The 12954-nt window shown below is 42.4% G+C and overlaps 1 protein-coding gene across 8 annotated transcripts in view; it reads left to right on the forward strand.

Annotated features, from left to right (window-relative positions):
- dock10 (dedicator of cytokinesis 10) overlaps positions 1-12954 on the forward strand; it is a 333920-nt gene that overhangs the window by 209309 nt on the left and 111657 nt on the right. For all 8 annotated transcript variants that reach the window (XM_087993668.1, XM_087993671.1, XM_043702110.2 and 5 more), the window contains exon 11: positions 9412-9567. In XM_087993668.1, the coding sequence (XP_087849794.1) occupies positions 9412-9567 (156 nt within the window). The remainder of the gene's footprint in view (positions 1-9411; positions 9568-12954) is intronic.

Here is a 12954-nt window from a genome sequence, read left to right on the forward strand (position 1 = left end):
TACTCATCAAATCCCATCAGCATATCCTGAATTCCTTTCCCCCTCATGCCCATTTCGTTTCTCCTTTTAATGCATCGATACCATTTGTCTTAACCACAGCGTGTTGATAAATTTCACATTCTTGTTGCATGTGAGATAAAGAAATTTCTCATGAATTCTCTCCAGAATTTAGCAGTGCCCATTTAGGAATGATGATCCCTTGTTATGATTTCTTACACAAATGGAAACTTTATCTGTTGATTTGTCTCTTTATACACATCTCAAAGACCTCTATCAGGTTAAAATTGGCAATTTGCTTTCTTGAAAAATAGCCACCTTTCTGTTCAGCCTTTCTTGATAAGTATGTGCCTTGGGTCGGGTATTGTTCTTGTGAACCTTTTTCTTACCTTCACCAATTCTTCTAAACCCTGTTTATTTTAGGAAGACCAGAACTTTGTACAGTCCTCCAATGTGGTTTAACACATATTTTACACCATTTCAGTGCTTTTCAATTTTAGTCCTGTCGAAATTAACCCGCACTCTGATCACTTTGCTGTTTAATGCCTAGTAAACTCCTATTATCTGTGAAGTTTGTGAATTCCTTATTCTTCCTACCAAAATATATAACTTTGCTCTCATCCATATTAAAATTCGCACTTCAGTCATATACCAATTCTGCAAGTTTAGCCACATTTTCTTATCTTTTGTTGCAGTCTCTTTCATTATTTACCATGCCCCATATTTGCTATTGCCTGCAAGTTTTGAAGTTGTACTTCTGATTTCCAGATCAGAATTGTTCATGTAAAATATGTATGACAGTAATTAAAGCACCATTCTTTGGGGAACACCATTCCTATCTTTTGCTAGTCAGAGTAGCTATCCAAAAACAAATAAGAACTGCAAACAGAGGAAGTCTGAAATAAAATCTGAAAATGTTCAGGGGGCCAGGCAGCATCTTTGGAGAGAAATAGAATTATAGCATTGAATTTTATGTAGACTGTCACATTGGTTTACCTTAGAGACAGAACCCACAGTTATGGAAGAAGTCTGACATTAATCTCCAAGCAGCAGGATATTCTTCCAGTTAAGTCAGAGAACAGAAGAGGATTTCTGCTTTGCAGCGGTAAGTATGGTGCTGGAAAAGCACAGCAGGTCAGGCAGCATCCGACGAGCAGGAGAGTCGACGTTTTGGGTGTAAGCCCTTCAAAATGAGCCAATTGAATCCAGGTCAATGATGACCCTTCATCAGATAACTGCTCATTATCTATCTGAAATGTCAGGCTGAATATTCCCATTTTTTAGGCCAATGGTTATTTCACAGAATTTCATAAAAGGTATCCCGTCGTGTTCCATGCTGACCTTTCTCATGACGCTAGCTTCATTAGTTATGCATCCGGGCTCCATCCTGCCCTTCTCCTTCAATCACATGGAAGCTGAGGCAGAATTTCTTGCACTGTTTATGCCATGGGCACTATATGTTGAGTGCCGCTGTGCACCACTTCAAATGCTGCAAGCCAGGAGCTGCCCAACATAGTCTGCCCCTCCCTCATCTTTGCGAACGAACCATTGCAGAAATGAAAAGAGGCAGTCCACTTCAAGAAAGGGACCTGGATGAGCTAGTGGGCAGTGAGGTAAAGAGATTCATAGATTCATACAGTGCAGGAAAGGCCCTTCAGCCCATCGGGTCTGCACCAACACAACTCCAACTAAAGGTGCCCTAATCTCAATTTCCTGCACTTGTCCCATATCCTTGAATGTTATGCTACTTGAAGTGCTCATCCAAATATGTTTTGAAGGTTGTAAGGTTTTCAGCCTCCACTACCTTCCCATGTAGTGCATTCCAGCTTCCCACCACCTTTGGATGAAAGGGCTATTTCTCAAATCCCCTCAATCTCCTGCCCCTTACTCTAAAACTATGCCCCATCATGGTTGACCCTTCAACCAAGGGAAACATCTGCTTTATATTCACCCCATCCATACCCCACATAATCTTACATATCTCAATTACATCCCCCTTCAGTCTTCTCTGCTCTAGAGAAAACAATCCATGCCTATCTAGTCTCTCCTTATAGCTCAATTTCTCCATCATAGGCAATATCCTGGTGAATGAATCTCCTCTGTACCCCCTCCTGTGCTCTCACATCCTTCCTGCAATGAGGTGACCAGAACTGTACACAGTACTCGAGCTGTGGCCTGACCAAAGCTCTGTACAATTCCAACATCACCTCCTGACTCTTATACTCGATGCCATGATTGATGAAAGCAATCACATGCTCTGCCAACTTTAGGGATCTGTGAGTAGTTACCCTAAGATTCCTCTGTTCCTCTCAGCTACCCAGTGTCCTACCATTCATTAAATACTCCTTTATGTTGTTTCGTCTATGAAAGTGCACCACCTCTCACTTATCAGAGTTAAATACAATCTGCTACTGGTCTGCCCATCTGATCAACCTATCCTTACCTTCTTAAAATCTACAACCATCTTCTTTGCTATTTACCACTCTACCAACCTTGGTGTCTTCTACAAATTTGCTTAACATTCCCTTCACATTTCCATCTATATCCTTTATGTTTATAACAAACACAATAAGGGACCCAGTATTGATTCTTGTGGTACACAACTGGACACTGTCCTCAGTCACTTGAACAGCCTTCTCCCTCTACCATTTGTGTCCCATTACGAAGACAGTTTCTGATTCAATCACAAAGTTTCCCTGAATTCCATGTGCTTTAACCTTCTCAATCAGTTTCTCATGCAGGAACTTGTCAAAAGCTTTGCTGAAATCCATATAAGCTACATCAACTGAACTTCCCTCATTCATGCATTTGATTATATTTTCAAAAAAATTCTAACAAATTTGTTAGGTATGACATCCTTCTGACAAAACCAAGTTGACTATCCTTAATACCTTTCCAAGTGGGTATTAATTCTTTTTCTTCAAAATATTCTCCAATAGTTTCCATACTATTGACATAAGACTCACCGGTCTGTAATTTTCTGGTTCATCTCTACCACCCTTCTTGAAAATTGGAACCACATTAGCTGTCCTCCAGTCCTCTGGCACATCCCCTGTGATCAGCGAGGAACTAAAAATGTATGTCAGAATCCCTGCAATTTCCTGTCTCACCTCCCATAGCAGCCTGGGATGCAACTTATCCAGGCCAGAGGATTTATCTGTTTTTAAGCCCAACAGAGCCTCCAAAAACTCCCCATTTCCTATGTCAAACTGTGCAAATTCCTCATAGTCCCTTTTCCTGAATTCTGTACCCATCTACGTTCTCCTTTCTCAGAGTGAAAACCGAAGAGAAGTATTCATTCAACACTCTTAAAATGTTCACAAGCAGGTTACCTCCTTGGTCCCTGATGGGCCCTGCTCTTTCCCTGGTTAACCTGTTACTTTTAATGTATTTATAAAATATCTTAGGATTCTCCCTAATCCTGTTGCAAGTGTTTTGTCATGTCCCCTTTTTAATCTTCTAATTGATTTCTTAAGTTTCCTCCTGTGCTTCCTGCATTCCTCTAGGGCCGCAGCTGAATTGCTCCCTTTGGATTTAATAAAAGCCCTACTCTTCTTCCTTATCTAGTCCTGAATTTTCCTAGACATCCAGGGTTCTCTGAATTATTGCTCCTGTATTTCCCTCGAAAGGATTTATTTTGCATCTGTACTCAGCTCCCTTTTGAATGCTCCCCCCAATGTTCTGCTGTAGACTGACCCGCAAGGAGCTGTTCCCACATATTATGGCTTGAATCCTGCTTCATTGTAATCTGCCTCCCCTCCCCTCCCTCCCTCCCCCCAGTCCAAAGCCATCTTTTGCAGGCTATCTTTTTCCTTGTCCTGATCAAATTTGAACTGTTCAGTGTGATGGTTGCTATCGCTAAAATGCTCCCCCACTGCAACATCGAAGTCATGTCCAGCTTCTTTCCCCAGAACCAAATCCAGCACAGTGCTGTCCCTTTTGGGCCTTCTACATATTGATACAAAAAACTCCCTTGGATACATATCAAGAAATCTGCCCCCTCTTAACCGTTAACACTATTACAATGAGATAGTGAGGATTACAGATGCTGGAGAGTGTGGCGCTAGACAAACACAGAAGGTTAGACTGCATCTGAGGAGTAAAAGAGTTGAGGATATGGGCATAACCCTTCATCAGTCTTGATGACGGGTTACGCCCGAAACGTTGATTCTCTTGCTTCTCAAATGATGCCTGCTCTGCTGTGCCTTTCTCAGTGCCACATTTTATTGATACTAACACTATAACTATCCCAAATATGTTGATAAAGTTGGAATTCCCTGCATATAATTACCCAGTTCTTACTGTTACACACCTCAGAGAGTCATAGGGTCAGAGAGATGTACAGCATGGAAACAGACCTTTCGGTCCAACCCGTCCATGCCGACCAGATATCCCAACCCAATCTAGTCCCACCTGACAGCACCCGGCCTATATCCCTCCAAACCCTTCCTATTCATATACCCATCTAGATGCCTTTTAAATGTTGCAATTGTACTAGCCCCCACCACTTCCTCTGGCAGCTCATTCCATACATGTACCACCTTCTGTGTAAAAAAGTTGCCCCTTAGGTCTCTTTTATATTTTTCCCCTCTCACCCTAAACCTTGATTAGATTACTTAGCGTGGAAACAGGCCCTTCGACCCAACAAGTCCACACCAGCCCTCCAAAGAGCAACGCACCCAGACCCATTCCCCTACATTTACCCCTTCATCTGACACTATGGGCAATTTAGCATGGCCAATTCACCTAACCTGCACATCTTTGGACTGTGAGAGGAAACCGGAGCACCTGGAGGAAACGCACACAGACATGGGGAGAATGTGCAAACTCCACACAGACAGTTGCCCAAGGCGGGAATTGAACCCAGGTCTCCAGTGCTGTGAGGCAGCAGTGCTAACCACTGTACCACCGTGCCACCCCATTGTCCGCTGGTTCTAGACTCTCCCACCCCAAGGATAAGATTTTGTCTATTTATCCTCTCTATGCCCCTCATGATTTCATAAACCTCTATAAGGTCACCCCTCAGCCTCCAACACTCCAGGGAAAACAGCCCAGCCTATTCAACTTCTCCCTATAGCTCAAATCCTCCAACCCTGGCAACATCCTTGTAAATCTTTTCTGAACCCTTTCAAGTTTCACAACATCTTTCCAATAGGAAGGAGACCAGAATTGCACGCAATATTCCAACAGTGGCCTAACCAATGTCCAGTACAGCTGCAACATGACCTCCCAACTCCTGTACTCAATACTCTGACTCAATAAAGGAAAGCATACCAAACACATTCTTCACTATCTTATCTACCTGCGACTCCACTTTCAAGGAGCTATGAACCTGCACTCCATGGTCTCTTTGTTCAGCCACATTCCTCAGGACCTTACCATTAAGTGTATAAGTGCTGCTAAGATTTGCTTTCCCAAAATGCAGCACCTCACATTTATCTAAATTAAACTCCATGTGCCATATCTTAGCCCATTGGCCCATCTGATCAAGATCCCGTTGTAACCTAAGGTAACCTCCTTTGCTGTCCACTGCACCTGCAATTTTGGCATCATCTGCAAACTTACTAACTATACCTCTGTGAACTGTCTTCATATTTTCTCCTGTATTTCCCCCTGACCCTTTGGGGCTCGTCATACACGCCCAGTGAAGTGGCTGCTCCCTTGACATTCCTAAGTTCTACCGACAAAGGCTTGTTTGAGGTCCCTGCCAAGATATTGTTATTGTAGTAATTAACTCCTTAATTAATAGTGCTACATCACCACTCTTTTTACACCCTGCTGTAAGTTGCCTAAAGATCCTATACCCCAGAATGCTAAGTTGCCATACCAGCCCTTCCCTCCACCATGTTTATATGATGGCAACAATATCGTATTTCCATGTGCCAATCCACACCATTAATTCATCACTCTTACCTTATTGAGAGGAACCTTGATTATCCGAAGGACACGGATGGGCATTGTTTCGGTCGGTTTCTCGAATTCTGGATAATCAAATGCCAGATAACATAGTTTTGCGATCTTGCTGGATAATCTGATATTCGGATAATCTGTACGCTCCTCCAATTAAAATAAAGACCATCCTGCCTTGTCTTACTCTCTTGACACTCAACATAGCTGAATTCACTGTGACTTGCTTCCTTTGCAGTAGCGCGATGTGTCTCTGTTTCAGTGATATTCTGTGTCCCCTCCCTCTGCCAGAGTAGTTAAGATCCTCCCAACAAGGAAACCTACCTGCAAGTGAGTCTTCTTTCTAGTGGGCCATCAAAGATGGTCACAGCACAAGAGAAATGCTCAACAATGGCACAATAAGGCTAATGATCTTCTGCACTCTATTAAGGTGAGTGCTGACACCTTCTGTCTGCCTCCTCACACTCACTCTAACTCTGTCTCTGCTCAATAACCTCACCAAGGCTGATTATCTGTAACTCTCAACATTGCATCTCCAGTCAATGGCTCTCGCCCACCTCACTTCCTCGCCCACTGCGCTTCCTACTCACATACCAGGGATACCTCACCACCTCGGCTGCTCCTGCACCACCATTAACAGTACTTCCATTCATGTCATCTAACTCAATCACCATTATTAAAGATAGGTGCTGCTGGAGAAGCTGAAAGGTCTGAAGATGGATAAATCACCTGGACTGAATGGACTAAAACCCAGGTTTCTGAAGGAGATAGCTAAGGATATTGTAGAGGCATTGATGATGATCAGGGAGGATCCCAGAGGACTGGAAAAATGGCTAATGTAACACTGCCATTTAGGATGAGAGGATGGTAGAAGCAGGAAATTATCGACCGGTTAGCGTGATCTTGGTCACTGGTTAGATTTTAGAGTCAGTTATTAAGGATGAGATTGAGGAGTACTTGGAAGTGCCTGGTAAAATAAGGCTGAGTCAGTATGACTTCTGCTTGGGTTAAGTTATGCCTAATAAATATGTTAGAATTCTTTGAGGAGGTAACAAGCAAGTTAGACAAAGGAGAGCCAGTGGATGTGATCTGTTTGGATTTCCAGAAGGCCTTTGACAAGGTATTGAACAGGAGGCTACTAAATAAGATGAAGGCACATGGTGTTAGGGCAAGGTGTTGGCATGATAGAAGATTGACTGACTCGCAAAAAGTAGAGAGTGAGGATAAACGGGTCTTTTTCAGGAAGGCAGCCAGTGACTAGTGGAGTTTCACAGGGATCAGTGTTGGGACCACAGCTATTCATGATATACGTTAATGAACTAGATGAAGGGAGCGAGGGCATTGTTGCTAAGTTTGCATGTGACACTAAGATAAGTGGATGGACAGGTAGTTTGAGGATGTGGGGAGGCTGCAGAAAGACTTCAACAGTCTAGGAGAGTGGGCAAAGAAGTGGCAGATGGAATACAATGTGGGAAAGTGTGAGTTTATGCACTTGGATAGGAAGAATAGAGACATAGACTAGTTTCAAAATGGAGAAAGATTTCAGAAATCTGAACTATAAAGGGACTTGGGAATCCTAGTTCAGGATTCTCTTCAGGCTAACATGCACATTCACTTGGCAGTTAGAAAGCAAATGCAATGTTAGGATTCATTTCAAGAGGGCTAGAATCCAAAAGCAGAGATGTACTACTGAGGCTGTATAAGGCTCTGGTCAGAGCGCATTTGGAATATTACGAGCAGTTTTAGGCTCATAATAGGATGTGTTGCTTTTGGAGGGGATCCAGAGGACATTTACAAGAATGATCCTGGGGATGAAAAGATGTTGTAGGGGCATTGATGATGATCAGGGAGGATCCCAGAGGACTGGAAAAATGGCTAATGTAACACTGCCGTTTAGGATGAGCATTTGAGGACTCTGGGTCTGTGCTCAATGAAGTTTTGAAGGATGGTGAAGCGGGGTGTGGTACCTCATTGTAACTTGCACAACACTGGGAGGCCTAGATAGAGTGGACATGGAGAAGGTTTTTCCACTAGTTGAGATTATGACCCACAGGCACAGCCTCAGAGTAAAGGGATGACCCTTTAGAACTGAGATGCAGAGGAATTTCTTCAGCCAGAAAGTGGTGAATCTCAATGCCACAAAAATCTGTGTAGGCCCAAGTTATTGTGTATATTTAAGACAGAAATAAATAGATTCTTGATTTGTAAGGGGATCAAGGGGTTACAGGGAGAAGGCAGGAGAATGGGATTGAGACATATAACAACCATGATCAAATTGTGGAATAGATTTAATGGGTTGAATAACTTAATTCTGTTCCTATATCTTATAGTCTTATGGCACCATCTGGTTTCTCACTAGTGCATTGGAGAATCACAAGTTGTCTACAAATGATTAGCTAATAATGAGATGCAAATACATGGAAATAAGATGCTTGCTTCTTCATATCAAGATTCTCATCAAACCATTTAAACTTTAAGAGGAATGCTGAAGCTTTTTTCTTGATGTTGAAAATCAGATTATTTTCTTTCATGTGATAGTTTTGCAAATTTCTTGCCATTTACTCAACCACTCAATGGCTGGGAAAATTCTGCCCATCAACTCTGTCTCTCCAAAGCTGCGTCTTAACCTGCTGAGTATTTTTGGCATTTTCTGTGTATTTGGTGATTTGTAACTGTACTCTCTGTTACAGTTCTTTGGCTAACTTGCCATCTATCATTTTCTGACTGTCTGTGTTTTGATCTTAGTCAAGAGTCTTGTTAAGATAGCATATCAAAAACCTTTTAAAAATCCAAATATTGGCTGCTGCTTATTCAAATGATTGTATATAATTAGTCAACCGTGTCCTCTTTTTAAAATTTGTACAGATGACCTTTTTATAAATTTTTTTTCAATGTATTTTCAATTCTAACTTTAAGCAATTATTTCTTTATATTCTCCACTACTGATGTGTACATAATATCGTGGCTTTGGCATCTCTATCTTCTTTGAATGTGTGAAAATGCAATCCAGCTGAAACAGGAATTCCAACCTGTCTACACTTGATTGGTTTACCAATTACCTATAACCCCTTTTAACTTAAATGTCTTTACATATATCTTTCATTACTCTCAGTGTTCAAAGTTGTGTCCATGTTATTAGTCTCCTTGAAAAATAATGATGCAACATAATTATTCCTTTTGTTTCTCATTGCACTGGATGTTATCGAGTTACTGGTGGCTATATTAAATGTGATGATTTAATTTCATATTGGATCGTTGCCTTCAAAACAGATATCAGTCTATGATGAATTTGAATTTGAACTATTGAACTGAAAGGAGAATATATAAACTCTCTGCTTTTAGCTTTCCTTTACTCATCTAAATGAATTATTTAAAGAGTAGTTGTTTGGTAGCACTTTAGTACAATAACAGTATAATTTCTGCAAGTATGTCACTTCAAACACAGGTTCTTTCACTCTTTAAGAAGACAATCTCTGCATACTGTTGACACGCTGTCTCATTTTACAGGTCCTCAAAACACAGAAATCAGACATTTCACTGAATGAATTGCAAATTAAACCATCAGATCAGAAGCTGGGAAAGCGAATTATGGTTGTATGCAGATCTCTTGCCTTAAATCTTCAGGCTTGTGTCAATGACATTGAAGGTGGTCAGCCAACCAATGTAAGCATCTATTCCAATTTTAATGATCATTTTGTTGTACAGAACTTGATCATTGGACACAGATAAAATAACATGATATACTTGTAAATGTTTTATTATATATATTTACTATATTTTAAATATATTTTACATATTTTTTTCAGTAAAACATTACTGAATTCAACTAATTATCCAATTAACTTTCTGTCATTCAAAAGGCAGTTTTTATCCTAAATTTCTGTTTCTTTTAAAATATATTCTGTACCATGTAGTCACACAACACCAGGTTACAGTCCAAGAGGTTTGTTTGAAATCACAAGCTTTTGGAGTGCATCTCTTTTGTCAGGTGAAGTGGACTATAATCTGTTGGTCTATAACCTGGTGTCATGTGACTTCTGATCTTGTCCAGTGTTGAGAATGTGTTGCTGGAAAAGCACAGTAGGTCAGGCAGCATCCGATTCCACCCAGTCCAACACTGGCACCTCCACATCACTGTGTCACGTAAGTACATTTGCACAAATCATATTCTAGCAGATATTTCCAGGTAGAAAGTTTTAATTCTGTAAAACCTGTTCTGAAAAATATCTTAAACATTTGTTAGTGTTTTATCTCCTCCGATGATTGACTAGATAAGTATGTTATATAAATCTTGCTGAGCCATTCTCCGATTCAGTTCTTGATCTTTGTAGAGGCACTTCACTGGTTGGACAGCTGGATCGAGGGTGGCACGGTGCTCAGTGACTACCACTGCTACCTCACAGCGCCAGGGACCCGAGTTTGTGTGCAGTCTGCATGTTCTCGCCTATGTATCTATAGGTTTCTGCTGGGTGCTGCAGTTTCCTCCCACATCCCAACGATGTGTAGGTTAAGGGAATTGGCCATGCTACTTTGTTTTTGTTGTGTGGGATGTGAGCATCACTGGCTGGGCCAGCATTTATTGCCGGTCCCTAGTTGCCCTTGAGAAAGTGCTAGTAAGCTGTCTTCTTGAAATGCTGCCGTCCACCTGCTATGGGTTGATCCACAATGCCATTAGGGAGGAAATTCCGGGATGTTGATCCAGCGACAGTGAAGGAATGGTGATATATTTACAAGTCAGGATGGGGAGTGGTTTGGAGAGCAACTTGAAGGTAGTGGTGTTTTCTTGTCCTTCTAGATGGAAGTGGTCGTGGATTTGGAAGGTGCTCCCTGAGGATCTTTGGTGAATTTTGGCAGTGCAGCTTGTAGATAGTACGCACTGCTGCTACAGAAAATCGGTGGTGGAGAGAGTGGATGTTTGTGAATGCAGTGCCAATCAAGTGGGCTGCTTTGTCCTGTATGGTGTCAAGCTTCTTGATTATTGTTGAGGCTGCACCTATCCAGGCAAGTGGGGAGTATTCCATCACACTCCAGACATGTGCCTTGTAGATGGTGGATAGGTTTTCAGGGGTCAGGAGGTGCGTTACTTGCCGCAGTATTCATACCCTCTGGCCTGGTCTTGTAGCCACTGTGTTTATATGGTGAGTCCAGTTGAATTTCTGATCAATGATAAATCCTAGGATGTTAATAGTGGGGGATTCAGTGATGGTAACACCACAGAATATCAAGGGGAAGTAGTTAGATTGTCTCTTATTAGAGATGGTTATAGAGTGAGTGAATGTGTGGGGTGAATGTTACTTGCCACTTGTTGGCCCAAGACTAGAAATTATCCAGATCATTTTGCATTTGGACACGGACTGCTTCAGTGTCTGAGGAGTCGTGAATGGGTCTGAACATTGTGTAATCGTTGGTGAACATCCCTACTTCTAACCTTATGATAGAGGGCAGGTCATTGATGAAGTAGCTGAAGATGCTTGGGCCTAGGACTCTACCCTGAGGAACTCCTGCAGAGATGCCCTGGAGCTGACTTAACAACCATCTTCCTATGTGTTAGGTATGGCTCCAACCACCGGAGAGTTTGCCCCCAATACCAATTGATTCCAGTTTTGGTAGGGTTCCTTGGTGCCACAATCGGTCGAATGTGGCTTTGATGTCAAGTGCTGTCACCTCTGGAATTCACCTCTTTTGTCTATGTTTGAACCAAGGCTGTAATGAGGTCAGGAGCTAGGTGGCCCTGGTGGAACCCAAACTGGGTGTCACCGAGCAGGCTATTGCTGAACAAGTGCTTCTTGATGGCATAGGAGAAAGTGGGGACTGCAGATGCTGGAGATCAGAGTTGAAAAGTGTGGTGCTGGAAAAGCGCAGCAGGCCAGGCAGCATCCGAGGAGCAGGAGAATCGACGTTTCGGGCATAAGCCCTCATTCCTGAAGAAGGGCTTATGCCCAAAACGTCGATTCTCCTGCTCCTCAGATGCTGCCTAGCCTTCTTGATGGCACTGTTGATGACACCTTCTAGCACTTTACTGACGATCAAGAGCAGACTGATGGGGCAGTAATTGGCTGGGTTGGAATTGTCCTGGATTTTTATGTACAGGACATACTTAGGCAAATTCCCACATTGTCGGGTAGATGTCAGTGTTGTAACTGTATTGTAACAGCTTGGTTTGAGGAGCAGCAAGTTCTGGAGCACAAGTCTTCAGTACCATTGCCAGAATGTTGTCAGGGCCCATAGCTTTTGAAGTATCCAGTGTCTCCAACTGTTTCTTGATCTCGTGGTATGAATCGAATTGTCTGAAGACTGGTATCTGTAATGCTGGGGACCACTGGATGAAGCCGAGATTGATCATCTGCTCAGCACTTCCGACTGAAGATTGCTGCGAAAACTTCAGCCTTTTCTTTTGCTAAGATGTACTGGGCTCTTCCATCATTAAGGATGAGGATATTTATAGAGCCTTTTCCCCAGTGAGTTTTTTAATCGTCCACCAACATTCATGACTGGATGTAGCAGGATTGCAGCGTTTAAATCTGATCCGTTGGTTGTAAGATCGCTTAGCTCTGTCACTTGCTGCTTATGCTGTTTGGCATGCGAGTAGTTATGTTTGGTGACTTCACTAGGTTGACTCTTTTCCTTAATGTATGCCTGCTGCTGCTCCGCATGGACCTCCTGCACACTCCATTGAACCAGGGTTGGTCCCTGGCTTGATGGTAATGAGTGACTGGAAGATATGCCAAACTATGAGGTTACAGATTGTGTGGAGTACAATTCTGCTGCTGTTGGTGGCCCACAGCGCCTCATTGATGTCCAGTCTTGAGTTGCTAGAACTGTTCGAAGTCTGTCTCATTTAACACAGTGACAGTGCCACACAACACCATTGAGGTTATTCTCGATGTAAAGGCGAGACTTCATCTCCACAAGGACGGTACGATGGTCACTCTTACTGATACTGTCATGGGCAGGTGCATCTGCAGCCAGCAGAATGGTAATAATGAGGTCAAGTATGTTTTTCCCTCTTGTTGGTTTCTTCACCATCTGCCGCAGATCCAGTCTAGCAGC

Source organism: Chiloscyllium plagiosum, unplaced genomic scaffold, assembly GCF_037043375.1.
Source record: "Chiloscyllium plagiosum isolate Xiang-an unplaced genomic scaffold, Cpla_swu_hap1 HiC_scaffold_13, whole genome shotgun sequence".
NCBI classification, from domain to species: Eukaryota; Metazoa; Chordata; class Chondrichthyes; order Orectolobiformes; family Hemiscylliidae; genus Chiloscyllium; species Chiloscyllium plagiosum.